Raw genomic sequence first — 17,349 nt, 5'->3', positions numbered from 1 at the left:
TCACTCCTAAAGGGTGGCGTGAAGAGACGAGCCGGGACACACAAGCAGGTGTAGGCAAGGTGGGGCCCGTGTGGCGGAACACACGGGGTAGGTAAGTGAGGTTGATAGAAATTATACAAAGTCCACAACAGTTCGTAATTCTTCGTTATTCACTCGAAGCTGACTTAGGTCACTGGGAATCGTCTTAGATTCCTACTAAACAGTTTACTGAGCGATATGGTGACGGATCTCTAGTACTAAAGCCGATGATCACAGATAACTTTAGGCAGTCCAGTTCTTCACTGCCGTGATTGATGGTGGAGTTATTCTTCGGGTATCACTTATCTTGGTTAATATATATATATATGCGCGTCGTTGTGGAACCGGATTCTGACGTGATGGAATCTCATAGACGTGATTGATATATACTGGGCTTATGACGTCACGTTAAACGTGACTTTGACGTGAATTCCGTGACTTTAGCTGGAGTCACGGGTTCTGCCTCCTAACTGAGTCGATCTTGCCCTCAGAATGCTCGCACATGGAGGGGAAGCCGACTGGCTCCAGGCGGGCGCCTACCCGACACTCTTCCCCTTGTTCTTCAAAATTAGCCAATCGCGACAGTTTCTTGGAGCCCTCTGGTGCCTCCCCCAATAGGCTCTTGTCCCTTAGTCACGTAACTCCCATGACGTTACAACCTAAAGGCGATGTTTACACAAGCGAAGGAACCATTAGGCTTTTCTGGTCCAAACTCCCTCTCGCTCCTGGTACTGTTTCCAAGTAACTTGAGGGTAAAACTATACTAATGACTGTAATTTCCTTTCATAGAAAGGCTGCGGCGGCCTCCGTAGTCTTACTGGACAGCCAAGGGCGACTGCTCCTCGTCGATACCCTACAAGACAAGCCTAACACCCATATTAAGAAAGGTAGAGTGAGCGCACTCAGCTCGGCGCACTCTTGTGCACTCCAAGTGAAAGCAAAATGGCCGTGTGCACTCTTTTATCAAACATCTGACAACCCATCAACCCATGTTGATGGGTTGTCATGAAGTCCCTTCTCTCCAACTGTGTTACTAGATTTTTTCTCACGATCTTCTTCATCATCTTGCATGGTATACAAGTTAAGGACACTTACCTGTAGTTCAGTGCCTCTTGCCTGTCACCCCTTTTTGTATATTGGGACCACATTAACCGTCTTCCATATTTCTGGTAGATCTCCCATCTCCAGTGACCTACTATACACTATGGCGGGTGGCAAGCAAAGAACTTCTACACACTCTTTCAATACCCATGATGAGATTCCGTCTGGACCAACAGCCTTTCTCACGTCCAGATCTAACAGGTGCCTCTTAACTTCATCTCTGGTAATTTCGAACCCTCCTAAGGCCACCTGGTTTACTGCCACCTCTACTAGCGCAGGGATTTCACCTCGTTCTATTGAGAAGACCTCCTGGAACCTCTTGTTGAGTTCCTCACACACCTCTTTGTCATTCTCTGTGTACCTGTCCTCCCCTGTTCTAAGTGTCATTACCTGTTCTTTCACTGTTGTTTTTCTCCTGATGTGACTGTGGAGTAGCTTTGGTTTGGTCTTGGCTTTATTAGCTATATCATTTTCATACTTTTTCTCTGCTTCTGTTTTCACACTAACATACTCATTCCTGGTTCTCTGATATCTCTCTCTCTGCTTTCTGCTGTTCTGTTATTTCGGAAGTTCCTCCACGCCCTTTTGTTCAGTTCCTTTGCTTACATACATGCCCTTTTAAACCACGGCTTCTTCTTTTGCTTCTCAGTTTTTTTTCCTTCTGGGCCGGGATAAACCTGTTTACTGCCTCCTGACACTTTTGGGTGACATAATCCATCATGTCTTGTACAGACTTAGTTCTGAGTTGTGTCCTATGGTATTTCTTTTATGAATTTTTAATCTCCTCGTTATTTTCCTTTCGGAATGCCAGCCCCTTGTTTTCTAGTTCTTTTTGGGGGAAGATAACTCCTATTTCTACCAGGTACTCAAAAATCAATACACTGTGATCACTCAGTCCCAAGGGGGCTTCCATCTTAACTTCCCTTATATCCGACTCATTCAGGGTGAATATCAGATCAAGTATAGCTGGTTCATCTTCCCCTCTCATTCTTGTCGATCCCTGGGTGTGCTGGCTTAGAAAGTTTCTTGTTGCTACGTCCAGCAGCTTAGCTCTCCATGGGTCTGATCCTCCATGTGGGTCTCTGTTCTCCCAATCTGTCTTCCCATGGTTGAAGTCTCCCATGATTAGTAGCTTGGATCCGTTCCTGCTAGCGAAAGAAGCTGCTCACTCTATTATATTAATGGTGGCCATGTTGTTTCGATCATATTACTGTCACTCACTCCTGTGTGAGTGCCCTCCCGGTGGGGCGAGGAGAGTACCCTGTGTGTGTACCCTCCCGCTGGGGCGAGGAGAGTACCCTGTGTGTGTACCCTCCCGCTGGGGCGAGGAGAGTACCCTGTGTGTGTACCCTCCTGCTGGGGCGAGGAGAGTACCCTGTGTGTGTACCCTCCTGCTGGGGCGAGGAGAGTACCCTGTGTGTGTACCCTCCTGCTGGGGCGAGGAGAGTACCCTGTGTGTGTACCCTCCCGCTGGGGCGAGGAGAGTACCCTGAGTGTGTACCCTCCCGCTGGGGCGAGGAGAGTACCCTGTGTGTGTACCCTCCCGCTGGGGCGAGGAGAGTACCCTGTGTGTGTACCCTCCCGCTGGGGCGAGGAGAGTACCCTGTGTGTGTACCCTCCCGCTGGGGCGAGGAGAGTAAAGTATTTCTACCATATTATACCCTAAGATAAAGGTCATAGTTAAGGCTACAGACGTATTTCTTGAGGAAAATGTTGGCTATAGAAGATTATAAAAACAAATGAATGTTTACCACCCAACACGTCGCATTATTTCCGTTAAATCCGTTAAAAATGTGATTCGTTATTATAAATTAAAGCACCGTAATGTCGACGTATTTTACACATCGGCTTCGATAGGTTTGGTGGGTTGCTTGGGTTCGTACGTTCCTAGTTAGGCAAAACAGTTGTATTTTTTACGGAGAGCCCGCAGGAGGGAGCAGGGTGGATGGCACCGTGTTGGCGCCAATGGTGGCACCCGCACCGCTGACTTATCGACCAGTCGACCTCGTATTGGTTGACGACCACCAGTTTTAACCCTATAGACCACTGCGTCAAATTTTCGGTGCATTAACCACTATTCACTGCCCCGAGGAAATGACGCAATGCTAGAACGGCCATACAGTTGAGGGGTTTGGTAAAGGTGATACGCTTGTGGGGGCGGGGTGGTGGAAGCACTATATCAGTGTTGCTTGTTAGGTCGTGGGGGCTGGTTGATCCATCTGACTGTTAATCTGTATATTCACGTGTCTTGTATTGGGGGGGGGGGGTTTGTGTTTACTCTCCAGTGTTGGGAGTGTCCATTAAGGGAGTGTTAGACATATTTCTTGTTATTTAATGCGCATATATACAGATAATATTTAGTAATTTAGAGAAGTGGCTTGGGGAGATAGATGAATTGAAGAGAAGAGTTGATTTTATTGTGAGAGACACACGTCGCCGGGCCAAAAGGCAGAGTAATAATAATATATATATTAGTATAAGTCTTATAATTTCAATGTTTATTTCATACAGTAACGTAGACTGTTAACAGGATGAAACTAGTCTTTTCAGACAGTTATTAAAACTTAATATTATAGTTTAAGGAAAAAATTATTTTTAAATAATTACTGAGGTTAATAAATTAAACAATTTATGTTTATAATATATTTGCTACATATGAAATACAAAACCATTTTTTTGGTATTTTTAATTTTTATTTATTTTCTTAGCTGTTTTCTTACTGAATTTTCTGGATAATGAAATGCAATATTTTAATGCAGTTTTATTCCTACAAACACAAGAGGTGTTGATAGTCGCAGCGCTCCACCACTAGTAAGCTTGTCTGTCTTATTTCCTATCTCTGTCTGTCAGTCTCATTACATCAATCTTTGGTATACAAAATGAGGTTCATTAATGCCTCCACAATATAGGTAAACAGTGTTGCGAAGACTGCGCGAGAAAACATAGTTGTCAGAGAAGCCTTCGTCTCTCAAGACGGCCCAACGTATTTACTATAATCTGTGTAATTCCTCTTTAATGCAGTACACACAGTATATTAAGTTATCACGTGACCAGCTGCCCTTCACGGGTATATCAGTTTTGTATATTGTGCGTGTGTGTGTATCAATAATTTTGTTGAAATGAATTTAACTTCAGCAAAAATTACATTTACAAATATGAAAATAACTGTTTAACTCTTGCCTGACTAATCAAGCCGGTGAATATTACACAAGAAGATAATAATTGAGGACACAACAGAAGTCCTATTGACCTATGCGAAGTAGCGACTGTTGATATCCTCTCAAACTCATTTATATGTGTAACCTACGCTTGAAACAACCCAGTCATCCCACGTCTGTTATGTTACCTGGTAATTTGTTCCATAAATCTACAACCTTATGCTACATTTGACTCTACTTGTGACCTTGACGACAAGTACAACTTCTCACCTGCAGGGTAAGAAAATATAATTGTTTCCCTAAAAACATGACTGAAAATGTGGCTGAGAGGGATAACTGTGTCAAGCTGAGTCCTATCACTATACTTCTATATCAACTCTATCTCTTATACGTATACGGTAGTATCTACTTAACTTGGCTCAGGTAAATACTAATATTATACCTTAAGGTAGATGGATTTTGATAAACAAACATGGATGTATGTATAAGCTTCCGTGTCTGTTTATACTTGTATATAGATAATGTATACATGTATACAGATAATGGCACGGCGTCGTCAGCCACGACTATAAGCTTGGCACCGTGACTCCAAGCACAAGTGACAGTGACTTCTGGCACAGGCGGTGTCTCGTGGTCAAAGAAGGAACTGATTCTTAGATCAGTTATCAACTTTGTTGAGAGATTTCCCCAAGGCTTGGAGGGCCCCGTGACCCGACTGCTCCTGTGGTAAGCGTCGAGGCTCTTATGGCCGTCCATTGGCATGCATATGCGTCCGTTGGGATCCACCGATGTTCGTTGGCATGCATATACGTCTGCTGGCATCTACCGGCGTCCGTTGGCATCCTTTGGGCTTCATTGGCGTCCATAGTCTAACTTTGCCCAGATGTGTCCAGCTGTGCCCAGACGCTTTGTTAGTGTGCCCAAATCTGCCCAACTGGTCCCAGATGTGTCCATCCATGCCCATCTATGCCAAGAGATGTCCTGAAGTGCTCAGAAGTGCGTAGAGTCTGGTGGTGGTGGTAGTGGTAGAGAGAGAGGTTGTCGTGGTGGGAGAGTGCGGGTCGTGGTGGGAGAGGACAGGTCGTGGTGAGAGGGAAGGTCGTGGTGGGAAGAGAGCAGGTCAGGGTGACAGATCTGTCACCTTACTTGCCGACAGTTTGGACGCCGGAGATGTACTCGTCAACAACGTCTATCAAGAGAAGGTCATCAAGGCATTGACGAAAGACGGAATTGGCATAGCAGTTTTGTCTGTGGAGGAGACGTAGCTTGTTAGGCACTAGTGACACAAAAACTAAACTCATTAACTACAATTGGTCAAAAATTTATTAGTGACCAAGAAAAGCTTTATTAAATTTAACCAAAAAATAATATTTTAATGGAACACAGTCTTGATTTAAATGTTAAACTTAATGACTTTATTAAGATTTTTTTTTTAAATCTTAGCAAAAGTTATTTATTTTAATTGGTAAATAGATAACAAATATAAAAACTGAATAGACACAATATCTGCATAAAAACTTTAAATCGTTGATTTAAAACAAAATTCAAAGTACCGTTGTGTGACGATGTTATCGCCATCTGTTAACAGCAACTGACTCCATTTTCTGTTGCCCGGTGGAAGGCTGTGGTCTCACTGACACAGGTGCAGTTTCCTTCGTACTATATGATTGTCTTTCCTCGGAAATTATGAGAGGTACGTTGGACGCGGAAGGCAGTCCATGGAAAGTGCCAGCAAGAGCATTCTTCAAGAACGCAAAGCTTGTTTCGGCCGGAACAAGAATGGCCTGATCGTTGAAGACCAGTTAATTGTTTATGGTAGCCAGCGAGCAATTGGATATGTAAACAACGTATCTCGGGGTGGCCAAGTTGTGTTCGTAGAGTAAATGTCCGTCCTCCAGGTTAAGGTTAGTTTGCAGTTAAGCCTTGAAAGCAGGCCAGCGAACGTGTTGCTGAAGTTATTGTTTAGATATTGTGATAATACAGTGGAGGCCTGGCCCGTGAATTGTTTGAAACGTGGTGTGGAGAGACCCACATTCAAAGTGCCCGCCAGCGGGAATATCTCTTATGCTAGGTGAAGCTGTGCACCTGATTGGTGGACGGCGGCCCTGCGCAGTGTCTGCGCACCGCCCACGCACACGCCTGGAGGAGGGAGAGGCAGGCAGGGAAGACCCACACCTGACCACGTGTAGACCTGCTACCGACGTCCCTAGAACAGTAGTTATCTAGTGTTGGCAAGACTGCTTGGACCTCGACCATCCTCTCCCCTGAGAAACCTACGCATCGCTTCAGCCCTCCAACAAGAAAACTACAACTCAAGGTGAGCAACTGTCTTTATTATTACTCTGATAAGTTACCATGTGGTCGGTCGTCCCATACCCCATAGGCGACCGCCTCTACAGTGGACTCGCCGGCGTGAGTACCTCAAAAGGGCACATCACCGTGATAGAAGATCACAGAGGTTTTTTGTGGTGTCTAGTGAAGGTGACACTTAGGGTGTTATCGGTGGTGTATAGATATTGGTGTATATTTGCCTTTTAAATAATTGCCTGTGAATAATATTTAAGTGCGTGTGGTGATGGTTTTGTCTAGCGTTGTTTATCCCCCTTCACCGTTTGGTTATCTATTACACTATTACTGCTCCGTTCTCGATAACTTCATCCTGACTTGGGGTTGGATCTGAGAAGATAAGAGGCACTAAGACCTTTTAGAAAAAGAGATGGACAAAAGACGAATTACTGACTAAATAAGAACGTAACACAGTCTACACTTTTTTGTTTACTACAGAAACCAGGAAGTCTTCAGTAGCTAACCATAAATTTTGTAATACCTACTTGGAAAATAAGCATACCTTAAAATATTGAGTATTATCCTCGAATTAATCCACTCAATTTTGGTACACGTTGAGGTTGAGACGCAGGTCCACCACCCACAATTTGAATGTTGAGTGAGCGAAGCAGTTATATCTGTTAAGTTATGTAGAAAAGGGGGACGATATTGAGGGATTCATTAAAAAATGTGAAGAGGATAGACCGTTAGAGTATTAAGATAAATAAAATTAGGTATAAAAATTAAAAGAAGAATAGAAATAACTTAAATCAAGTTAAATTGAGGGAAAAAACAAAATAATATTAAAAAATTTAATAGAACATATATCAGAAATGGCTTAATTTTATAAATCAATAAAAAAATTATTTGTTCCGAATAAACGAAAACTATATAAGAAATTCTTAACTAAAAAAACATTGACTATTAAAATAAAATTAAAAAAATACCAAATTAATTTAAATTAAATTATTAAACTTAAAAATAAATCCCAAAGAAATGACGTTGCACTGAGTATGCGGCCGAGGTACCAAGACTGCACTTAGTATTGTGACTGGCAGTTACTCCCGGGGGATACGAACTGTGGTGGGCAGCTGGTGGGTACCTAGAGTAGTGGGCAGCTCACCTGCAGGTGGTGGCGACGTAGGGTTTACGGTACAAGTTGTAACAATCTTCACACACTCGGTCAAGCTTCTTGAAGATGGCTCTGTCGTATATTCCTTTACAAGCCTGGTCGAACACCTGTCGCTTGTTGACGCTCTGGTCTTGGGAGAGGAAGCTGAGAGGTTCCGACGATGACGACCCAGACGACAACAGTCGCTCCATCCTCGACGACCCTTCAACGGACCGTCCATGGACACCAGACGAGCCCAGACTCGCTGCCACCACCACCACTACCACCACCAACGACCACATCTGTTGGGGTCAAGGAAGGAGTGAAAGATTACTTCGTAGTTCCAGACGGACTTAGACCCACCAACACCATCACCTACGGTCACCACCATCAATGACCACTGCCACCACCAGCGACCACCTCCACTACCGACCACCACAACCAACGACCACATCCATTGGAGAGTTTCCGGTCTACTCATCTCACACCAATGAGCACCTCAGCACGGGTACAGTTATACTGCAGTGACTCAGTATCTGTCGCTACCTTCCGCACTGACTCATGGGTGAGTTTAACAATCTCTAACCTCATCCATCCTCTACTTCATTCATAACTCTCATCAATATGACTACGCATATCCTGCTAACATTTCTAGTGGCCTACCACACCAGTACCCCTCTGGTAGGGACCCTAGCACTCCCAGTACTCCTCTAGTAGAGACCCTAGTGCTTCCTATACACCCTCTGGTTGGGGACCCTAGTACTCCCAGTACCCCTCTGGCAGCGACCCTACCACAAAAATGAGCAGGAGGCCAGACAGGGTTCCGAGTGGGAGACGAAGTCCTCCATGAAACAGACAGAGAGAATGATCTAGGAGTTGATATCACACTAAACCTATGCATGCGATGAGTCACAATAACGTGGTTGAAGTAGTTTGACCAGACTACACACTAGAAGGTGAAGGGACGACGACGTTTCGGTCCGTCGTGGACCATTCTCAAGTCGATCGACTTGAGAATGGTCCAGGACGGACCATTCAACCTATCTCCTGAAGCCCATATCAAAAGGGTATCATCAGCGGTGTGTGAGAGGCTGGCTAACATTAGAACTGCTTTAAGAAATTTGTGTAAGGAATAATTTAGAACCTTGTATACCACACATGTCAGACCAGTCTTGTAGAATGCGGCTCCTGCATGGAGTCCACTCCTTGTCAAGCATAAGAAATTGGAGAAGATTCAAAGGTATGCAACTAAACTAGTTCCAGAACTAAAAGGTATGAGTTACGAGGAAAGGCTGCGTGAATTGCACCTCGCGTCGCTGGTAGACAGAAGAGTTAGGGAAGACATGATTACCACATACAAAATTCTCAGGGGAATTGACAGGGAGACACGCTCAAGAGGACACAGGTGGAAACTTAATACCCAAAGGAGCCACAGAGACAAAGAATTCTTTCAGTGTCAAAGTAGTGAGCAAATTTTGCGAGCCTCTATATTTATATAGTCCAGCATCATATTTTCACGCTGGGGATTTATACGTCAAAATGCTATATACTATTCGAGGGGACAGGCTGCAAATAGGCACTTGCAATAAACAGGAAGCCTTGGGAGGTTCTAAACGACTCTGTGAAGCTGTATCAACAACAAGTGAAGACAGCGGTCGTCCCTCTCAGTACCGCCCGGACTTACCGTTCTGAAGGAAACCATAGCTGGAGGGGGACGAGTCTCGGATCTACACAGACCAGCACCACGAAGACTGCCTCGGAGGTCTAGAGAGTCCTGAGAGAGGGACTTGACGCTGGTATGGTGTGTGTGTCATCCCTGCCTCTCCTCCGCTTATATAGGGAGTCCTTCCAGCCCCCATAGCAATTATTGGACGCCCCCTTTATGGGGAGAATGGCGTTGATTGGCGCCAGGCAGACATGATGACAGAAAGGTCATCTATATTTATACGCCAGCGTATAATACACGCCTAATATACAAGAATATTTTATAGAAAACAGTTTGTTTCGTCGTGTATTTATTAAAAGTGATTTTCAGGGGATTTTGAAGGGGAGACTATAATGTTTTGTGCAGGTAAAGACAACAGGTTCAGAGCCATTTTTGGACCAACAAATGCGGCTCGTCCTCTGGTAAATACGATAGCTAAAACTAACTAGTTTAAAGGGAATATATATATATATTTTTTTGAGATATATACAAGAGTTGTTACATTCTTGTACAGCTACTAGTACGCGTAGCGTTTCGGGCAGGTCCTTGGAATACGATCCCCGCCGCGAAGAATCGTTTTTTCATCCAAGTACACATTTTACTGTTGCGTTAAACAGAGGCTACAGTTAAGGAATTGCGCCCAGTAAATCCTCCCCGGCCAGGATACGAACCCATGACAGCGATCGCGGAACGCCAGGCGAGTGTCTTACCACTACACCACGGAGACTGTTAAACTGTTGGTTTTAAACTAGTTTTTTATTTATATATACAAGAGTTCTTACATTCTTGTGCAGTGACTAGTACGCGTAGCGTTTCGGGCAAGTCCTTAATCCTATGTTCCCCTGGAATACGACTCCCGCGAAGAATCGTTTTTACAACCAAGTACTCATTTTACTGTTAAACAGAGGCTACAGTTAAGGATTTGCGCCCAATAAATCCTTCCGGGCCAGGATACGAACCCAGGAAAAAGCACTCGCGGAACGCCAGGCGAGCGTCTTACCACTTCGCCACGGAGACTGCTTGGTATAGTATTTATACTATAGACTGCTTAGAGTTAGTATTCGCCAGTTATTGGAATTTGTACAATACGTGGGAAAGGCAATATAAGGCGCATCAAACCCTTGGAATAGTCAAACGGACCATTGACTTCAAGGAAAAGATTGTAGCTAACTGTACAAATCTCTGATGCGTCCTAATCTGGACAATAATCCAGATATGGACGTATTAGAGCTGAGGGTCGCGTAAACCCCACCTTTTTCAAGGCGGGGTTTGCATGCGTCCAAACATGAACACCCCTTCCTTCAAAAGAACATTTCTGCTTTGGAGAAAATTCAACGTTGGGCGACAAAAATCATTCCAGAACTAAGTAAATTTTTGCACCTGGAACGGTTTTATTTATTTATTTATATACAAGAAGGTACATTGGGTTTGAGAATACATAGCATATTTTCAATCTTGTAAAGCCACTAGTACGCGCAGCGTTTCGGGCAGGTCCTTAATCTAACAGACAAGGGCCACAGGGCTAACAACACTGCAGACCAGATATGATAGGGCTGCATTCATTGAAACTTTTGAAATACGAAATACTTTTGGAAGTTGGAAACCACCTCCTCAAAAGGTCAGATGTAACACAAACAAGGAGCAACGGTTTCAAGCTCAACAAGCCACAATGTGGAAATGAGAACAGGAGATGCTTTTTCACCCACAGAGTTATAAACCCATGGAAACGCCTACCTAACGAAGCCGTAAATGTCAAGACTGTTCCCGTTATTGGCCACTAGAATACAATACAATACAATACAATACAATACAATTTTATTTAGGTAAGGTACATGCATACAATAAATATTTACAAGGATTGTTTGACTTATAGGTAGAGCTAGTACATACAATGCCTAAAGCCACTATTACGCAAAGCGTTTCGGGCATGATAAACTTAAATGACAAGCTTAATACTAATTGAGCATAATGAGTAGAATGAAAACAAGAAATGAAAACATAGATGAAAAAGCAGCACAAATACAATTATGTCGACAAACAGCGCTCTTTAAAGAAAAAAACAGACATTGGTTGACAATAGAAGGGTAAGGTAGGTTACAGGGAATTTATTAGGTATAGCTTCGTTTTTAACTTAAACTGGTTGAGAGAGGTACAGTCTTTAACATGGTTGGGAAGGTCATTCCACATTCTGGGCCCCTTGATTTGTAGAGCATTTCTAGTTTGATTAAGTCGTACTCTAGGAATATCAAAACTGTATTTATTTCTGGTGTGATGCTCATGGGTTCTGATACAACCTTCTATGAAGCTTTTGAGATCAGGATTGGCATTATAGTTTAGCGTTTTATATATGTATAATACACATGAGAGAATGTGCAGTGACTTAATGTCTAACATATTCAGAGATTTAAGTAGGGGTACCGAGTGATGTCTGGGGCCAGAATTGGATATTGTCCTAATAGCAGCTTTGTGTTGAGTAATTAGAGGACGTAAGTGATTTTGGGTAGTAGAGCCCCAAGCACAAATACCATAGTTGAGATATGGATAGATAAGGGAGTAATAGAGAGTCACCAGGGCAGGGCGTGGTACATAATATCTGATCTTAGAAAGAATGCCCACAGTTTTTGAAACTTTTTTTGATATGTTTAGAATGTGTCCCTGGAAATTAAGCTTGTGGTCAATGAGAATGCCAAGGAATTTGCCATCTAATTTGTTACAAATTTGGGTATTGTTTATTTTGAGATTTATTTGATTAGAGGATTTATTGCCAAACAGAATATAAAAGGTTTTGTCAATGTTAAGGGTGAGTTTGTTGGCAGTTAGCCACAGATGGACTTTATTTAGCTCAGTATTTACTGTGGCATTTAGAGCAAGGGGATCAGGACTGGAGTAAATAAAGGTTGTGTCGTCAGCAAATAGAATTGGTTTGAGGTGTTGGGAGGCATTTGGAAGGTCATTAATGTAGATGAGAAAGAGGAGAGGGCCAAGTATGCTGCCCTGGGGAACACCAATGTTGATGGGTAGGGTGGGAGAAATTGTATTATTCACAGAAACACAGACTAGACTTCAGACTAGACTTCTCCAGACTAGACTTCACAGACTAGAGAGACTGTGGCTCTCGGGTAAATTCAGGTAAAAATTAAAATGCATTGTTAAATACCGTCTTTAATAGTGTGGTATACCAGTTTACCAGTAAAGTTTTCAGTTTCTTTGTCTTCATTGACACTTTGTTTTCTTTTTTTAATTTAAAGGAGTAACTACGTTGATTATCATATAATCTTGCAGTGATCGTTGTTGTTATGAATTAAAGGGCGATGACGATCGTGGGTTCGGATACCCCTCGGCGTACCCACAGAGGGTTAATCGCAAAGACTAATGGTGAAACGATTGACACATATTACCAGACACTAAGATGCCTCGCGGCAAATAACACACAGACAGGCAAATGATTTATCTTTATCATTTATCAATTCTGATAGAAATTACCTACTTTAAATTATCTGCTAGATTAAGGACATGCCCGAAACGCTGCGCGTACTAGTGGCTTTACAAGAATGTAAATACTGTACTGTCCAATGTATTCTCACAAACCCAATGTACCTTTTTGTATATATATAAATAAATAAATAAATAAATAAATAGATTGGGGAGCCCCAGGAGTCCCTCAGGGTGACAAGCACCGGCCCCGCCCCACACAGAGAACTTCGGGTAGCAAAACCAAAATCTCGACCCCCAGTTAAAACTCAAAAGCCGTCCAGTGCTCTCCGGCAGAGCAGAAGCCAGCCGCCCATCAGTATATATGTATGAATATATATATATATATATATATATATATATATATATATATATATATATATATATATATATATATATATATATATATATATATATACACACACACGAGTTCTCTCACATTAACAGTGGCTTGATGAAAAAACGTACAGTAACCTCTCACTTGTCTAGTGCCCTCGGGAAGTGGAGATATTTGAGGTGTATATATATCTCGAAGTCTCTACTTCTTTTGTAGGGTCTGATGGTGTAGTGGGTTAAGGCGTACTAGTTATGGCAGCTACTGGAAGGTAGTTGTGCTTTCTGGGTTCGAGGCCCATTGGTGGGTGTTGTCCAAAGATTGTTAATCTTCACTTGTGGTTTATGCAAGTATAGGCTTATATATATATATATATATATATATATATATATATATATATATATATATATATATATATATATATATATATATATATAATATGCAGAATAACCACATGTGAAAAATAGAAAATGCTTAACGCGTTTTCGGCTAATTCGCCTTCATCAGAGCAAAGTAGAATGAAGATAAGATTGCTGATCAGACCTTTATATCCGCCTAGGCAGATCACCTGACCACCAAAAATAAATGGAGGAAAGGAATTGTAAGAAAGAAGGTAACTGCAGAAGGCATATTGGCCCATACGAGGCAGCTCCCATTAATATCTCCAAGTACCATACGTGTTAAATGATTGCTATATTGTTTTTACGTGCTATATTGAGGCTTAAATAGGGATCCAACTTGTACATACCGGGGCTCACATTAAGGCTGTTGTTACAATGTTTGATCAGAGCAGACTCGATCACGTTTCGTTCAACAAAATCCTTACTTTTAACAATACATTTTGCCCCTGTGAAGTCGATAGAATGATTACATAAACTGGAATGTAAATAAAATGCACTGGATTGCTGGGCTGTACGAATAGCATATGAATGCTGTTTTAAACGCGAGGAAAGAGATTTACCTGTCTGGCCGATGTAAACACATGCACACTCATTACAAGGGATGGAATACACACAACCTGCTACAGACGAGGGCGAGTTCTTAATTAACATGGACTTAACTGTATTATCATTTTTGAACACTAGATTAATATTAAGGTTCTTCAGGGCTGGGGCAAGATTTACTAGACCCAAAATAGATTTACTAGACCCAAGATTTGGGTCTAGTAAATCTTGCCCCAGCCCTGAAGAACCTTAATATTAATCTATCAGCCCGACAGATGTTGTGTCCATCATTCACTCACTAAAAACCAAAGCTGGGAACATTAGTGAAATACCATCCATGGTATACAAGAGTGCCTCCCCTGCCCTTGCACCACCCATAGCTTTGCTGTTCAACAAATCTCTAAGAGTTTCACACCTTCCCTGATATCCTTAAAAAAGCAAGAGTAACTCCAGTTCATAAAGGAGGCAATCAGGCAGACATAAACAATTACAGACCCATATTAAATCTACCTATATTATCAAAAATATTTGAAAAAATTATTTACAAACAGCTCTACTCCTATCTCGGAAAATTCAATATACAAAGTCACTGTCAATTTGGCTTCCGCTCCCAAAAGAGTACCAATGATGCAATTGTTAGTCTACTTGGCTTAATCTACTCAGCCCTTGACAAAAGTGAGTTTCCGATTGGAGTCTTCATTGACCTGAGAAAGGCTTTTGATACTGTTAATCATAACTATCTCTTACTTAAACTCCACCATTATGGAATCCGAGGCCTTGCCCTGGACTATATCCGATCCTATCTTAGTGACAGACACCAATATATAGCCATGATATAACCTCTCCCACTCTACCATTAACAATAGGGGTGCCACAGGGCAGCATCCTAGGACCTCTCCTATTTCTTATATACATCAATGATCTCCCTAATGTCTCTAACGTGCTTAAACCTATATTGTTTGCTGATGATACTACCCTCATCTACTCTGACCCCGACCCACTCATATTAAATAATGTTGTAAATAATGAATTAAAAAAAAAGTCCACTTGTGGATGTCAACCAACAAACTCACTAAATATAGAAAAGACCTACTACATCTACAAGACCTACTGATTGCATTAACATATGCAATTCAGCTTCAGATAGACAATGTTAACAACAGCAATAAAAATTATGGAAAGTTCCTTGGCCTATACTTAGACAAGAGACTCAACTTCAGCACCCACATTGAACACATAACCAAAAAGGTGTCTAAAACAGTGTGTATACTCTCTAAGATCAGGTATTATGTACCTTACTCTGTTCTCCTCTCACTATATTATGCACTTATGTATCCCTATCTTACTTATGGTATCTGCACATGGGGTTCAACCTCTGCAAACTACCTCAAGCCCATCATCACCCAGCAAAAATCTGCTATCAGGACAATAACAAACTCTTCTTTCAGACGACACACAGCTCCCCTGTTTAAATCTCTAAACATGCTAAACATAAATTCACTCCAAACATTCTCTTGTGTCAATTACATTTATAAAACCCATTTCTTAAGTGCAAACTCTGTACTGAAACTCTTCCTTGACAGATGTAATAGAACACATAATCACCACACCAGACATAAATATCTCTTTGATATCCCCAGAATCAAACTTAATCTGAGTAAACACTCCATGCAAATAAAGGGACCTATAGTCTATGGAACTCACTCCCTAATGAATTGAAAAGCTGTCCAACTTTTGCCTTATTCAAAATAAAAACCAAAAAGTACCTAATTTCATCTTCATAGTTTCCTACCTGGTGCTTTACCTCGCACTGTATCTAGTGTTACTCAATCCCACAATATATGTACCTAAGCCATGTAACTTTGCCATTGTAATCTTTGATATCATCTGATATCATGGTTGTTATATTGAGTGCATATTCTATTGCATTATTCCTTGAAATGATCCTCAAATTGTGCTACAATGAACCAATATATAACCCTGAAATTTCATCCTAATGTACTTAGCAATCCTTGCTCATCATAGTGTATTATTATTTTTCGGTATTAATCTAATCTTTGTTAATTGTGTCAAAATTTCTTACAGTGTACCTGTAAACATTTTTGGTCAATTTTACTGTAAATTATCTATTATTAGTGGCTTTACAAGAATGTAAAATCAACATCATTTCTTTGTTCTCTCTTAACCCCCAATGTATCTTCTTGTATATAAATAAGTAAATAAATAAATCGGATTAATACATAGATCTAGTACATACAATGCCTGAAGCTATTAATACGCACAGCGTTTCGGGCAAGTCCGTCACATGTGTGAACGCGTCACCTGCGTATTAACTATTTATGCCTGCATGATGGAGCTGCCGTAGCTCCTGGACCCCGCCTCTCTGACCTTCGGGGGTCTAACGTACTGACTCCCGACTTGCTTTTCTTCCATCATATTTACTACATATTTCTCACCCACACATCCCCAGGAACCAGCTCGGGGCAGCTGTCCATCTCCAAGGTACCTATTTATTGATAGGTGTACAGGGAATCAGGTAAAATAACAGTGAACCGAGATCAATTTTGGGCATGACAGAACTGGTTGGGCACGTTTTCTTTCACCTGATGCCTCTCTTCATCTAGCAAATACATATGTCACCGGGAGTTTGGCAACTATTAAGGGTATCCTGGAGGTCAGTAATTGGGGGGTGGGTAGCCTCGTTAACCCTAAGTATACAGGGGTCCTGTCCCCTACAGCGGGAATTATATATTTTAGTAGAGGACTAATTACTCAATAAACGTTAATGATTATTCAACATTAGACGCAAGAAATTAAGCAAATGTAATGGCTAAGAACGAGGAAGATGTATAGGCCTTAATGGACCTGCTGTCGATAGGCCTTAAACGTTATCAGCGGACTTATGTAGCCTAATGTAAGGGAAAGCAGCGGTGATGACAGTACCCACTTGTCATGTCTCTAACTGGCGGACATGGCATGGCTGTCATCTTAGGAAGGGTTGTTAAGGCCGCCACAACACCTTACTGACCAACCAGCAAGTATACTTTAGTCCTAAACATAGTCCTCGACTGAGGAAAAGCTGATGTTGTTGTCATAGATTTAGCTACTCAGAACGAAGTGTCCATGTAGCACGGGTTATGGTGAACCCGTAAAGGAAAAGCTGATATTTCTCATCGTATATA

At 41.9% G+C, this 17,349-nt stretch overlaps 2 protein-coding genes across 2 annotated transcripts in view; one reads left to right on the top strand and one right to left on the bottom strand.

The window, feature by feature from the left end:
* Positions 1-3,867: 3,867 nt before the first annotated feature.
* On the bottom strand, positions 3,868-9,516 carry LOC123765781 (crustacean hyperglycemic hormones-like). Its single transcript, XM_045754526.2, has 3 exons — positions 9,398-9,516; positions 7,726-8,015; positions 3,868-5,525 (listed from the first exon to the last, which is right to left on the bottom strand). The coding sequence occupies exons 1-3, from the start codon at positions 9,413-9,415 to the stop codon at positions 5,420-5,422; spliced, it is 414 nt and encodes a 137-aa protein (XP_045610482.1). The 5' UTR covers positions 9,416-9,516; the 3' UTR covers positions 3,868-5,419.
* The window catches only part of LOC123765780 (NPC intracellular cholesterol transporter 2), a 33,663-nt gene continuing 22,303 nt past the window's right edge, over positions 5,990-17,349 (top strand). The window contains exon 1 of the mRNA XM_045754524.2: positions 5,990-6,594. The gene's annotated coding sequence lies outside the window, so the exon portion shown is untranslated. The remainder of the gene's footprint in view (positions 6,595-17,349) is intronic.

The sequence above is a fragment of the Procambarus clarkii genome, chromosome 37 (genome assembly GCF_040958095.1).
Source record: "Procambarus clarkii isolate CNS0578487 chromosome 37, FALCON_Pclarkii_2.0, whole genome shotgun sequence".
Taxonomy (NCBI): domain Eukaryota; kingdom Metazoa; phylum Arthropoda; class Malacostraca; order Decapoda; family Cambaridae; genus Procambarus; species Procambarus clarkii.
This window is presented reverse-complemented; position numbering and strand designations above follow the sequence as displayed.